General features: G+C 64.1%; 3 protein-coding genes across 3 annotated transcripts; 1 reads left to right on the top strand and 2 right to left on the bottom strand.

Moving 5' to 3' along the window:
- The first annotated feature begins 98 nt into the window (after positions 1-98).
- CHLRE_14g629500v5 (uncharacterized protein) lies at positions 99-4,430 on the top strand. The gene is made up of 6 exons (XM_043070355.1): positions 99-604; positions 1,185-1,367; positions 1,689-1,808; positions 2,259-2,371; positions 2,635-2,719; positions 3,096-4,430. The coding sequence occupies exons 1-6, from the start codon at positions 515-517 to the stop codon at positions 3,195-3,197; spliced, it is 693 nt and encodes a 230-aa protein (XP_042917028.1). The 5' UTR covers positions 99-514; the 3' UTR covers positions 3,198-4,430.
- A 399-nt stretch (positions 4,431-4,829) lies between these two features.
- On the bottom strand, positions 4,830-9,028 carry CHLRE_14g629464v5 (uncharacterized protein). Its single transcript, XM_043070354.1, has 5 exons — positions 8,710-9,028; positions 7,917-8,533; positions 5,971-7,821; positions 5,742-5,852; positions 4,830-5,626 (listed from the first exon to the last, which is right to left on the bottom strand). Exons 1-5 carry the CDS (start codon positions 8,759-8,761, stop codon positions 5,504-5,506), a joined length of 2,754 nt encoding a protein of 917 aa, XP_042917027.1. The 5' UTR covers positions 8,762-9,028; the 3' UTR covers positions 4,830-5,503.
- Positions 9,029-9,076: 48 nt separating this feature from the next.
- CHLRE_14g629429v5 (uncharacterized protein) lies at positions 9,077-13,768 on the bottom strand. The gene has a single exon (XM_043070353.1). The coding sequence runs from the start codon at positions 13,643-13,645 to the stop codon at positions 9,929-9,931; it is 3,717 nt and encodes a 1,238-aa protein (XP_042917026.1). The 5' UTR covers positions 13,646-13,768; the 3' UTR covers positions 9,077-9,928.
- Between the last annotated feature and the right edge of the window lie 427 nt (positions 13,769-14,195).

The following is a 14,195-nucleotide window of genomic DNA, read 5'->3' as shown; positions in this document are numbered from 1 at the left end:
GCTGAAATTTATGCAAGCTGTCGCGCTTAGACAGACCATCATGAGTCGCTTCATTCATCGGGCCGTTCCCTCGTCTATTTCCATGCCCCCAGTCGTATATCGGCAGTATTGCGATCGCTGCCTTGACATAATTAGTGCTACGATCCCTGACATTGTCTGTGACAGCGCAGCCGTGTTTTCGTCAGAAGCTTCGGCACTCGGCGACGCGGCAAGGCTCCAGCGGTGATCACTGCCGTTTCTGCTTGCCACCAAAACATATTTCTTTATCCTTACTTCTTCACGGCGAGCGCATCGACACGCCTTTGGCCGCCGTTAGCCCCACTCTCTTTTGTGAAGCTGACTTCTGAAGCCCATACCTCACAAGTGGGCTGCTCAAATATCACTAGGACACTAGGTTCTACACGGGCCTGTCTCGGCGGTAGCTTCCCCGAGGCCCACCGCTCGCGTCACAACCACCTCCCCGCAATTCCCTAGCTGTCTCCGCGAGCCTCGGCTCGCGTTAGCCCCGGCAACCATGGGCAAGATGGAGCGTAAGGAGGCAAAGTTGGAACGGGACGAGAGCAAGAAGTCCCAGGCCAAGGTGAAGGCCCAGAAGGACGCCGAGGTAAGCGTGTCGACCTGGCAGGTCCATCAGCGGGGGAGCTGGCACAATGCTTGCTTTCTCCCCGCCGCATCCCCCGTCTTTGTTAATAAGAATAGGCGTGGGCAAGATGCCAGGCCGGGAGCCGGGGAAGGTCGCGGCAACAGCCTCCCGGGCTCTCTCTCATGCGCCCACCCTCTGCCACGCCAGCACACGTACCACACGCCCAGTGCTGCCCCACCGAGACGCTACACAACCACACACTAGCCCCCCAGGCCCCTTAGCCGCCCCATTGTTTGCGGTCCTGCCCCATTGAGGGGCGGCACAACCCCAGCGCAGCCTCCACACGGCGCCCTCCCAGCTCCCCCAAGACTTGTTGGGCTTGGGCACATAACCCACCCGCTCACCCCCTGTCCCGCACCTCATGTGCCTAGCAACACACACCAACCTATCGCACCAAAACACGCACACTACACACACGCGCACACACATAATCCTTCACCCCTACCACTTCCTTAGCTACCGTAGTCATGATTGTGACCCCAGGTTGGGCTGGTGGTTACAACCTCTCCCCCCAACACCCTCCCCCACCCCCAAAACGCAGGACGCCTACTGGTCGGCCCAAGGCGAGAACGACAAGAGCAAGGCGGCCAAAAAGCGTGAGGAGGAGGAGAAGAAAAAGGCCGAGCTGGCGGCTAAGAAGGCGGAAGCGAAGCGGTTGGCGGATGCGGAGCTGGAGGAACTCGCCAAGACCAAGGCGCGCGCGGAGAAGGCCGGCTCGTCGAAGGTGCGCGGGGGGTTGGGGGGGTTGGGGGGTTTGGGGGTGGGGGCTGGGGAGAGGGCGTGGCGTGTGTGTTTTGGCGGGTTTGTGTGTGTGGGGGGGGATTTGGGGGCCAGTGGCACGCCGCCGTGGCACTCTGCCGACCTGTCCCTTTGACCCTGCGCACCTGTTCTCTTCTTTGGATCCTGAATCCTGGACCGTAATCACCACCATCGTCATCATCACCACCACCACCACCACCACCACCACCACCAGCACCACCACCATCACCATTTATCCACCATTCCACCACCACCATGTCACTCCTCCTCCTGCTGTCGCCTGCAGGTGACGCACTACCAGCTGCAGCAGCAGCGCGAGTTCGAGGACCAGCTCAAGGCGGCGGAGGCGGCGGAGCGCGACATGGCCAGCCGCCGCGAGCTGAGCGCAGACCAGTACGCGCGGCAGGTGGGAGGTGTTGGAGCGGGGTTGGGGGAAGGGGAAGGGAGGGGGGGGGTCCGCAAAGTATACCATTGGGGACATGCAAGCTTAAACCATGTGGGGGTTATCAAAGATAGTTGAAAACGCGGTACAGGACGCACTGAAGACTGCAGTACCCGGGGGGTCAGAAGGGGTAATCCATTCCAAACCCAACTAAACCAAGGTCCAGGCAACGCGCGAGGGGGTGCGGGGGGGGGGAAGCTCACTTCGGGATGCGAGGAAACACCGAGAACCCCGTCGTGCCCAATGTACGGTATGCCCGCGTCCAGAGACACGAGGATGCAGGACAGGATAGGAGGCCTCACGCACACCCATACACACACGCACACACACACGCACACACATACAGACACACCCCTACACACGTACTCTGTAACGCAATCCTTATGCTCCCTTTACACACACCTCCCGACACAGGTGGAGACGGAGAACATCAACCGCGGCATTGAGGGCGTGGACGCGCGCGGCGTGGACGCGGCGCTCAAGGTGCTCACCGTCAAGGAGGAGGAGCAGGAGAAGCACCCCGAGAAGTGAGGGCGGGGGGCTGGGTGGAGGGAGGGAGGGAGGGAGGGAGGAAGGGGGAGGGAGAAGCACCCCGAGAAGTGAGAGGGGGGGGGCGGGGGTAGGGGCGGGGGAAGCACCCCGAGAAGTGATGGAGATGGGTGGAGACTGGAGAGGGAGCGGGGGAGGGAGAGAAGCAGGGATTGGACGAAATGAGCTACATGCGCGCGCGCACACACCCACACACATGTCCCCCAATCCCCGCCCCCCCCCCCCCAACCTCCCATCACAGGCGCATGAAGGCTGCCTGGAAGGCGTACGAGGAGCGCATGCTGCCGCAGCTCAAGGAGGAGAAGCCTGGGCTCAAGATGTCGCAGGTGCGGGGAGGGAGTGGGAGATTGCAAGGTTTAAATATGGGGAACAGGGCGGGGAAGTGGGGGATAACGTTGAACCAATTCCGTAAGGAAACAGTCGCGTAGCGAGGAGAACTGCAGCTGCAAAAGCGAGTGGGGAAGTGGGGGAGTGGGGAAGGGGGTTGCAACATTAACGAAATGGAGGGAGTGCACGAGTTTATGCGGGGAGTGGGAAGGGGTTTGGCGGTTGGCGGGAGGGAGCGGGGGAAATGAAGATGAATGGGTCGTGTGAGCGCGGACACGCCTTTGCCTTGCTCTACAGTCCCCGCCCCCTTCGTCATCGCATTAGTTGCGGGCGGCTTTGCTTACGTCTACATACCTTTGCCATTGCCCATTGCAGTACAAGGACATGTTGTGGAAGACGTGGCAGAAGGCGCCCGACAACCCGCTCAACGCGGCAGCTCTGGCGGCGGCGGCTGCCTCGCCGTCGGGCGCCAAGTAACTGAAAGAACGGAGGACGAGGAGGAGGAGGGAGGAGGAGCAGAAGCAGGAAAGGAAGTCACGACTGGACAGCTTTGCCTGGATTTGGATCTCAAGCTGGATTTGGGTGAGGGATTCAGGATGTGGATCTGGGCTGGATGCGGTGGGGCGTTGGGGAAGGGAATGGGAGGTGCGTCAGTGCGTGTCAGGTGGCTGGGTGTGGCTGCGTGGCCCCTGGAGGCCGTGCGGGTGTGAATGCGCTGCGGCACTGGAGCCACAACCATGCGGCGGTCGGCCGGCGCCAGGACAGTGCAGCGGCTGCGGCTGCGGCGGCGGCGGCTGCCGGGTGTGATGGGTGCGGTAGCTGGCGTATAGGCTGCTGCATGTGAGCCGTGTGAAGGTTGCTTTCCGGGCTGCTGCAGACTGGTCTGGTCTGCTAGCGCCGGCTTCTGCCGTGTGCCCGTGTGTACTGCTGGCACGGGCTGCAGACGTGTACTGCGGACGGGAACGGAACGGCAGTAGCGCGCCAGCAGCACGCTGGAACGGCACGGGAGCGCTAGCTGCATGGGGGCTCACAAGGCACGCTCACAAGGGGAGTTTGAACAATTCAGTTCCATTCGTGTTTTCAATTACACGCCTCGTTTAGCATTCGAGGTATCCTTGCAAGCTGTGGAAGGGGGGCCGGGGCGGGCGATGGATACGCGTGAGGCTCCTGGCTACGCGGACTATGACGTCCCTGTGCGCTAACACAGCGCTGGTGCGTGCGTGCGTGCACCCATGCTAGCTGCAGCGTGTGTGACGGTGTTTTTGCATGGGCTTGAGCGGCGGGGTCCCCCCGTTTGTTCGGTTGAATCAGTGTGGGGCGGGGCGAAGCGCAGGTTGGCCGCAGGATGGGTGCCGGACCTGATGGGATGCGGATGTTGTGGGAGTCGGAGCTGTGTGGGAGTCGGGAGCAGGAGGGTGCTGTGGGGCGGTTGTGGGACGGCGGGTCGAATGCCGGTCGGTGGCGACTGCGCAAGGCGTTGGAGTGACGCTCTCTGGCCCTTTCATTAAGAAAGAACTGTGCCATGCATTATGCGCGCTCGACGCTGAACGAACACAATGCACAGTACTCAGTAATTTGGGGATGTTCAACAATCACTCTATAAGGCTGGCGGTGTGCCAAGGATGAACACATGGCCTTTGACAGAGAGAGCCATAATCACTACCCAGCCCGGATTAGCCATGGACATTCATTTAAGACCTTTCCGGCCAGCGTTCTGGTACAGGTGTCAGTGTGTCGCGCGTCTGCACACACGCCTCCCCTGGCCTTGCTGACTGCACCGCCGCTAGCAAACGTGAACGCCCCCGATCCCCTCGCACGCATACAGCCTGCTGCCTTGACAGGAGTTGAAACTGGCTAGCGCCGCTTGCAGACTTGCTGTGCTGTACGGCACTACGGCTCTGCAGTTGTAGCTTGCAGTCTTGCGGTCCTGCCCCCGCCCCTCGCCGGATTTGCTAGCACACTGCATAGCGTGATGGCCCCCCGATTGTTTGGCGTTGCGCCGGAGGTGGCCCCGGACTGTCCCTCCTTGCAACGTAACATTCCCCGCCCCAATACGGTGATCAGCTACACTGCTTTTCATCTCGCAGGCATCGCGGGTCGCTTCCTGCAGGCACCGCGCCATTACATTGTGGCGCAGCCGGACCTTGCACACGGTGCCAGCTCACCTCATCCGGTACACACGCATGTTGCTGTGTACGGCAAGATGATTCCTTAACCGCTGCCACCTTGCGAAACGCGGTACGGCACGGTCGGCGCACAGACCACGAGTGCGTACATGCCAGTACTGCTTACTTCCCAATGCCCCACATCACGTCATTTGTCGGCTCCCCTCCCCCTCTTGGGCTCAGGCAACGTAACCCCTCCTGGGAACCCGACTCCTTGGTAACGATATGTACCGCCAAGGGCCGTAAGCCCGTTGCGCCCAACTCGGCTGGACTCCCTATGCAAACTGTCGAACAAACACCGATGCGCCACACAACCGGCGTGGAAACTACACGACATGCGGTACCGGATAGAATCAGACCAGAACAAGAAGGTGGCTGCCTTATGGCAGGAAAAGGGCTGATCCCGGGTCATTATCAACCCAGCCACCTTGACGCGGGCGCCTACTAAGCACACGCCTCTATGTTGGGGGCCTTTGGCATCCCCGCAAATCCGGACGTGGCCGGTTGGGTGGGGTGCACAGTCCGTGCTAACCCGCAGCTAACAAACTAGTCACGTCACTCGCCGCCAATCAACACGTGCACCCTCAGCCCCACGCCCTGCTAGCGCCGTTCAGGCTCTCAGCCCGGCCCCGCCGCCGCCGGCGGCCATGGCGGCCGCTGCAGCTTGGTCGGCCGCTCGAAGCCCATCAGCTTCAGCAGGAGGAGCACACGGATCACGTTGGCGGCGGAGACGTCGCGGTTCTGGGGATGGGGAACGGGGAGGAAGAAGAGAGCGCACATGAGCTGTCTCAGCCGTCAACCTGTCAATCAATCCGTCCCCAGTGCCCAGCCGTCCCCGCACATGCACGGTCCTCACCCAGGTCGTCAAGCAGTCGTTGCAGACTTTGACCGACCAGGGCCGCTGCCCCTCCTTCAGCCCCCCAAGCCGCTTGATGGCCATCTCCTGACACCCGCAGTTGTAGCAGGTCTGCATGGTCGGGAGGGTGGGAGGGAGGGGGGCCACACAAGGGCTTCCGCTAAAGCCAGGCATAAACCCAGCGGCCCACCCACCCACCAGCAATTGCAATCCCACTCAACCCACCCACCTTGGAGGTCTTGTATTCATCGATGATGAACACATGCTTGGCGTAGCGCTTACGGAGCAGCTTGATGAGCCGCCCCGTCGGCGCGCGCCCGCCCCTGACGGAGATGGGGGAGCCGCCCTTCCCTCCCTGGAAGGCCCACGAACCCCACCCCACCACCACCTCTTCCTTGGGCCTGCCGCCCGTGAGCTGCTTGGCGACGCGGTGGAGCGCGCGGTCGCGCTGGATGAACGCAGCCCAGCGCTTTCGGCGGAAGGCGGAGAAGTGGTAGTGCCACAGCACGTGCACCGCGCCCCGGGGCCCCGCCTCTGCCTGCCCCGCCTCTGCCTGCCCCGCCTCTGCCTGCCCCGCCGCCTGCCCCGCCGCCTGCCCCGCCGCTTGCCCCGCCGCCTGCCCCGCCGCTTGCCCCGCCGCCTGCCCTGCCGCCCCACTGGCGAAGAGGTAGCGCAGGCGCTCTTCAAACCGGGCCGCCGACGCGGTCGCCGCCGTGGGGATGCCGCCGATGTACGCCTGCAGGGCTGGCGCAAGCTGTGGGCGGTTTGGCTGGAGTCGTTCCAGGCCTGACATGTGCCGCCAGTGGCCCATGCTCATATGGAATCGGCCCCGCTTCTGGCGCCGCCGCCGCGCTGTCCTGGCTCGCGGCTGCCAGTGCTTAGATTGCTTCCGGCGGTGGCCCCCCTTACGCCCGCCCCCCTTGCGCCTGACGCCCTTGCGCCTGCGACGCGGCTCCGGCGGCAGCTGCCCAGGGAACAACTCCTCATCCAGCTGCTTGTCGTGCAGCTCGAGCAGGTAGCGCTGGGCAGGGCCGACACCCTCCCCGACACCCTCCCAAGCCCAGGGCCCTGGCTGGTACAGCGGAGACCGTGCTGCCATGAACCAATTCCCTCCCCCGCACGGGTCCACACCGATGATCTGCGTGGCCTTCATCTCCTCCAGGGTGCACAGCTCCCCCGCATCGGCGGGCGCGGTCGCCGGCTTCAAGTTGGCCAGCGGCTTGTTGTGCGCTTCTCGCGCCACGCTGCAGGCCACCCCGTCCGTGGTGATGTAATTGGCGAAGGGGGCGTTGCGGGAGGTCACACCCCCGAGCTGGAACAGGCCCCAGCCGACGGCGTTCAGCGTGGCAGACGACTGCATGCCCCCGCCGCCAAACGCGGCCTGGACAAACGAGGAGGGTGCCACGGCGCCCGCGCCTGCACCGGCGAAGACCTCGCCATGGCGCCTTGCCAGGGTGGGCAGCAGCCCAGGAAGGCGGGCCATGGACGTGTTGTCAAGGGGCACATAGATCGGCGCGAAGGAGGGGCTGGGGGTCAGCGTGAACGGACGTGCGCGATGCAGTTCCCGGCGCAAGGACGCAAGCCGCTGCGTGTCCTCTCGCGTCAACGGCTGCGCCTGCGTCAGTTGCTGCACCTGCGCCCCCAGCTGATCGCGGCGTGCCTCAAGGCCTGCGAGAATCTCCGCGGCCCATTCCATGTGCCGCGTGCTGGCCTTCTTGTACGTGGCCTGCGTCCCCTTGACCTCCCGCAACAACAGCTCTGCGGCCCTTTTCGACGCACGCTGGGCGTTGACGTAGTCAACGAGGGCGGTCCAGGCTTGCGCGGCGGCGGCCCCGCCCGCAGGGCCGGCGCCATGTGCCGCCGCCGCAGCCGCCGCGCCCGCGGCTTGCGCGGCGGCGGCCCCGCCCGCAGGGCCGGCGCCCTGTGCCGCCGCCGCAGCCGCCGCGCCCGCGGCTTGCGCGGCGGCGCCCTGGGCCCAACCCACCCACCAGCGCGGCTGCTCTAACTCGCCGTCGTAGAGCACGGCATGCGCCATGCTCCATGCCAGCTTGTCCAGCTTTTTGGTGGCTGGAGTACGGAGCTGCGGGACATGGAACGTGGGAAAGGAGAAAAACTTTTGTTAGTAAAGGCGCCGCTTCCTTCGGCCTCCGCCTGCCCCACCTCCGCCTGCCCCACCTCCGCCTGCCCCACCTCCGCCTGCCCCACCTCCGCCTGCCCCACCTCGCGAAGCTCGTCGTCGATGCGGCAGCGAAAGCTGCGCGCCAGCCAGGCTGCGAAGTTTGCGGCGTAGTGGTTCTTGACGTTGGTAAACACGCCCTTCGACAACGGCGGCAGGAAGGGAGTCAAGCCCGACCTGTTGACGCGAGCACCCGCGGCCTCCTCGTCGCGCGGGAAGTGCTCCTCGCAGACGTGCCGGAACAGGTCGTCCTCAGGATGCTGGTCCCGCTTGGACGGCCGGCCCCTTTTCCGGCCCTGCTCGGTGAGGTCACACACCGACACAGCGCAGATCGCCGCGTGTCGTGTCGTGTCGTCCTCCACCAGCTCCGTCTTCCGAAGCCGGCGACACGTTGCGCAGTGCGGCTGCAGGCCTTGACCTTCTCGCCGTGCGTCCTCGCACATGCGGACCGCTACCAGCCCTAGCAGGCACAGCGCCTCAAAGCGCAGCCTGGTGAGGGCCGCGACCAAGAAGTCAACGGCAGCGAGGCTTTCCTCGCGCGTGACCGCCACGCCATCGGCTTCTATCTTCTCAGACAGAAGTCCAGCTAGACCGCATTTGGTCGACGTTGTGTGGTCTGCGGGGAATAGTAAAGGAAAGCAGATGCGTGACCAGATGCCAAGCAACGCAAAGCCTCGACACGTTGTGCGCCCCTCTACCAGTCTTGCGACAGCTTGGCAGCATGCAGATTGCGAGCGGCTGCGGAGGGGCTGTGATGAGCGGACGGGCGCTGGCGGGTCATCGCTCCCCCACCTTTCTCATCCTCCGCCTTCTCAGCTTCGTCTCGGCGCCGCTTCGGTGCCATGGCTGGTCCGGACGCGTCCACTGGGGGTTGCGCTCGGACCAGGAAGAAAGAGGCGTGAGAGCGAGCCGCTACAGAAATGGACAACGGTGACAGGCTCTTTATGACGGCTCGCCGTCTGCTGTGTCTTTGTAGCACATTTACGACGTACAGAAGTCATACTGCGCAAAGCCATGGCTTGCTTTTCGGGCAACCTCGCGAAAGTCAATTGTCCATGGACGTGCGAAGGCACTTCTCGCTCCGCCCGAATTTTCCCTGCCACCTATTTACATGCAATAGGCATTAACACATACTAATACGTAGCAGCCGCGGTTTGCGCCAGTATGCTATGTTTTGCCGACGCACCAGCCACCAGCCACGGACAGGGGTGTTCCTGGGGGGCTTCGCCCACCCCCTGGAACGCTTCGCTGGGGGGGCTCAGCCCAAAAATAACCATTTCGATAGCAGAGAACAATGTGGATTGGCGTGTTGGGGGCTGGAGGGCTGCTCCTGCGCTGGCTCAGACCAGAAAAACGCCAGCGTAATCTCCCTTATCACCATAAACCCAGCACTTCAGCAGTGATACATACCGTAACTAGCCCCCTACCCACCAACAGTGCTACATGCGTCACTAGATAGCCCCCTACCCATACTCAAGTTAAGCATGACCAGGTTTCCCTGGGCCCAGTCCTTGGCTGTTGCATTGCATCCATAGGCACGACGCTCTGCACCCAAGCCACTCCACCACACAATCAGACAATCCTGTCCCCTTGGCCCCCACAGCCGTACAAGTTATCAGCACACTATTCAAAGCCAAAGTCACTGCATGCCAACACACGCTCACGGTGTAACACACGGCGGCCAAGCAGCAGGCTGTGCACGACCGCGCCCGCCCGCACCAACACAGCATGGGCAAATTGCAGCTACTTTCTTGTGTCTTCCTGCCTGCAGCCTAAAACGCCTGCCCGCCCGCCTGCTTGGCCGCCACCCATGTCCACGCAAGTTATGCAGACGTGAGCCCTTGCGTTCTTCAACTGGGGTCTACCGCCCCTGCCCCTGCCCCTGTCCCTGCCCCTGCCCCTGCCCCTGCCCCTGCCCCTGCGCCTGCGCCTTGCTGCATGCCTCCCGGTGCCCGCCCTGCTGCTGCCAGTGCGCCAGCTGGCACGCGCCGCAGCAGTACCACACCGCCTTTCACCGAGCGCACGTCTTGCCGCCGCCGGCTGGGAAGAGCGCGCTGGGCCCATCCGTGTTGGCGCAGGCGGGATTGCCGCACAGTACCACGCCACGCCCGCTGCCTGCCTCAGCTGTAGCCGCCGCTGTAGCTGCAGCCCCAGTGGTGCTACTGCCAGCCGTGGTGCCGCCTGCTACCACCGCCGCGACCGGGACCGGCAGGCGGTGCAGGCGTGCCTGCACCTCAGCTGGGGACATCAGGTTCTCCAACGCGGTGACATCTGCAAAGCTCGCCATGATGACCGCCTGCAGTTCCCTCCAGCCGTTCGGCTGCGGCCTTTCGGCTGCAAGCCTTTCGGTTTTCACTCCGCCGGCACCCGCCGCGGACGACGGCTGCTCAACGGTCGCGGCCACGAAGTCGAAGAGCTCCGGCAGTGGCCACCTAGACCACCTGTTGTCCTCCCGCTGGGCACGCTCCACCAACGCGCGGGCCCCCGACACCACGGCTGCGGCGCTGATGCTGCTACTGCCGTTGCCGTCGCTGCTGCCACAGCCCTCATCTGCTGCGGCAGCCGCTACAGCCGCACGGACGAGCATTCCAGGGTCCCAGGCTCCGATGGCAGCTAGCAACATTGCCACCCAGAAACTATCAATGCAGCAGCTTGGGTTGCCGACATGCCGCAGCAGCGCCGCAAGGAAGCCCTCAGCGTCAAGCTCCTGACTGTAGAGGAAGGCCCGCCACGACTCCGCCGCCTGAGCAGCTGGAATGCAGCCGGTGCCGAGGCTGCTGCTGCTGCTGGTGGTGGTGGTGGTGGTGCTGCTGCTGTTGTCACGCTTGCCATCTGCGCCGTCCGCACCGCCGGCGCCGCCGGCAGCACCAGCTGCATGCTGCTGCGCCCGCAGTGCTTGTACGATGGCAACCGAGAGCTGGCCTGCCGCCATGTCTTGCAGGTACTGCCACAAACCCTCATTGTCAAGTGGATAGCTCCTCGCCAGGAACAGGACCTGCGGCAGCCACTGCCAAGCGCACAGGCTCATCAGCAGCCGCTGCTGCTCCGCTGCCGGCGAGTAGACACTGGGCCGCAGGCAGAGGCCGCCAGCCGTCACCCCGGCAGCTGTCTTCGGCGCCGGCACCTGCTCCTGTGCTGGCGGCTGCGGTGGCGGTTGCTCCTGCGGCTGAGGCTGCGCCTGTTCCTGCGCCGGCACCTGCGGCTGCTGCGACGCCAGCTCCTGCGCCTGCGACCCTGGCGTCCCCGGCGCCCCTCCCGTTACCTCTACACAGAAGAGTTTGAACCGCGCGCGCTGGGACTGCTCCATAAATGTCACAATGCGCTCAACCAGTCCGACGAGCCCCTTCCACCAAGTCCCTGCACCTGCCTCATTACCACCTGCAACCGCGGCACGTGTGTCCGGCCTCGTTCCTGCTGCGCTGCTCCCTCCACCATTCCCACTGCTGCTGCTGCCGCTGGCGTTGCCGCCGCGACTGCTACTGCGGCCCTCGGCCGCGGCCGCCTGTGAGAGGTGGCCGTGGCGCAGCCGCCGCATCGCAGCTGTCAGAGTGGCGACCAGCGATGCCACCTGCACCGCCGGTGCATGCGCGAGCACCAGCGGCCACACGCCCGAATCCACAAGCAAGAGCTGCAGCAAGTGATCAGAGCTACCGCCCGTTGCGTAAGCCTCCGGCCACTCCTCCTGCGGATTCCGAAGTAACGCCTCTAGGCGCGATAGCAGCCCTGCCGCCAGCGCGCACCGCAGGCTGAAGCTGGGACTGAACGCCTCCTCAGCCGGATGTGGCGTTGCCGCCACGGCAGCAGGTGCTTTGGATGCTGCTGGGGAAGCTGACGCTGGTGCTACAGCCGCGGTCCTGCTGCGCGGAACCTCCTCCAGCTGCAGCCGCAGTAGCAGCCCCACATCTGCAGCCCCGTTCCAGGAACTTGTGGCCCCCAGCTCGCACAGCAGCACCCGCCACAGGCCCGCCAGCCGCGCCGCCGCCTGCCGCGGCCGCAGCTTGCACAGCAGCAGCACCAACAACGCGACCGGCGTCCGCATGCTGTCAATTGTGTTGCGGTCCTGCAGATCCACATTTGTGTTTCTACCAGCGCACACGGCGTCCACGGCGCCAAACAACACATCATATGTGTTTACGGCACGTGTGCGTTCCACCGCTGCAGCCTCTGGCCCCGCGGATCGCACTGGTGCCGGCAACTGTGCGGAAGCTGCGGCGGCTGCCCCTGTCGCTCCTAATGCCGCTTCTGTTGCCACTCCTGCTATTGCTGCTGTTGCGTCAGGTGCGCAGGGCTCTTGCTGCTGCTGCTGCTGCTGCTGCTGCTGCTCCTGAGCACATACACCGCCTGCGCCCGTTTCGGCGCCCTCCGCCTTGGCATCCCACCGCAGTGGAGGTGTGAGCGCGAGCCGGAAGGGGCAGTTCCGCGCGCTGATCACCAGAACTACGGCAGCGGGGGCAATGTAGTTGTCTGTGTTCTGCGTAACGAGAGTGGGATGTGGCACAACCGCCCTGACCAGCGCTCGGCAGACCGCGACGGCATCCCCCGCTTGCTCTGGCCGCCACCGCTGCGGCGCCCCGCTGCCGCCAGCCGCCGCGACCGCCCTGGGCGCCCACGCCACCGCAGCTGGCCCCGCCGCGCCGTGCCCCAAACGGTCCTGCGCGCCGGCTTGTCCGGGTGCTGCTGCGCTGCCTGTGGCGCTGCCCTCCCGCAAGGTCGCCTCCACCAGCCGCGCCATCCAGACCGCACACGCCTGCAGGCAGCGGCCGCCCAACAGCTGCCACAGCTCCGGGCGTTCTAACTGCGGCTGTCGCGGGGCAGGATCCGCGCCGCCCACAGTCTCAGGCTGCCGCTGCAGCGTCTCCCGCTTTACGTGACCCTCCTCTTGCGCTGTCTGATCCAACAGCACGACAGTGCTGCTAATGCATTGCCCCACAGTGGAAGCACACGTGAGCAGCAAGCCCCAGCTGGCGCCCATGGGAGCCAACACCTCCGTCGCATCACCAGCCGCAGCGCCCGGTATTGTGGCCATCGTGGCGGCGAGACTCAGCAGTGCTACCGACATGTGCTCGAAGAGCTGGGTGCGGAGAAGGGCAGCACGCAGCTCGACACGGGTGTCGCGGTACGACAGCAGCATACGCAGCATACGCAACGCGACGTTCAAAACCAGAAGCTGGACATGTATGTTCACAGCGGCCCGCTGCGTCGCGGTAATAGCTGCACTTGTGGCGCCGCGGCCTGTGACTGAGCCGCCGCTGCCGCTTCTGCTGCTGCCGCCGCTGCTGTTGCTGCCGCCGCCTGCTTTGATTTCAATCGCAACACGCGCCAGAAGCCGTGCATGTAGGCTGAGACTGTCTGCCCTGATGATAGCTAACGCCAGCAGCTTGTGCTCCTCAGCCGGCATCAGGTTGACGAGGGTGTCTGTCAGATCACACGTGCCCGTGAACACCTCCCGGGCGTCCTCGCGCTCATAGTCCAGCTCCAGCGCCCGAGCAGCCCAGCCGTGCGCGCCGACTAGAGACACAATCAGGCGGCCATGCGAGCCCTCCGCGGCTTTCCAGTCGGCCGGCGTCAAGGCGCCAGCATCCGCTAGCACTTGCGAGAAAGCCGTCACCCGGGCGCCACTGGTTTGACTCCTCTCATGCAGCCGAGCAAAGTAGTCTAGGTTCTCAATGCTTCTGTTGATGCAGCTGCTGTGTGCCGCCCTGCCTTGCTTATTGCGACCGCGACGCATTTGTATGATAAGGAAGTGGTCAGGAATGGGGTACCAAACATAGAGAGCGCGCAGTATATGCTACCTTGCGGCAAAACAAAGCAGCTGTAAGAATCCGCTCCGTCCACATACTGTCCCCAAATCCAGGGCGTTTGCAACAGGCACTTGACGAAGGCGGCAGCTATTATGTTGAACCGGGCTGCTCTCATGCTCTGCTGCCATCCACCCATCTGCAACATGCTTCACGCCACTGGGGCCAGGGCCAGGCCCGCCTTCGACCCCCTTCCGAACCCGCACCTTACTTCGTCCCCTAACCATGCGAGATAGAGACAGGGACGTCTTTTCGAGACGTCCTGCTCTCCTGCGTATGCTTTGCTTACGTGCCGCGGTGCCGTTGTCCACGTGCAGGACTCGTGTGGATGGTACGCCATTCCCCGCAACAAAGAGAGGAAATACCCCGTGCCTTGATGAGCCGGACAGGCCACCTCTACCACAGGACACTGCCGAAGGCATTCCGCCCACACCACAGCACCGCTTTGATAGGGAAAGGCTTGAGGAAAGACCCAAACAG

This window comes from Chlamydomonas reinhardtii, chromosome 14 (genome assembly GCF_000002595.2).
Source record: "Chlamydomonas reinhardtii strain CC-503 cw92 mt+ chromosome 14, whole genome shotgun sequence".
Taxonomy (NCBI): domain Eukaryota; kingdom Viridiplantae; phylum Chlorophyta; class Chlorophyceae; order Chlamydomonadales; family Chlamydomonadaceae; genus Chlamydomonas; species Chlamydomonas reinhardtii.
Note: the sequence above shows the minus strand (reverse complement) of the source record. Positions and strands in the feature narration are given on the sequence as shown.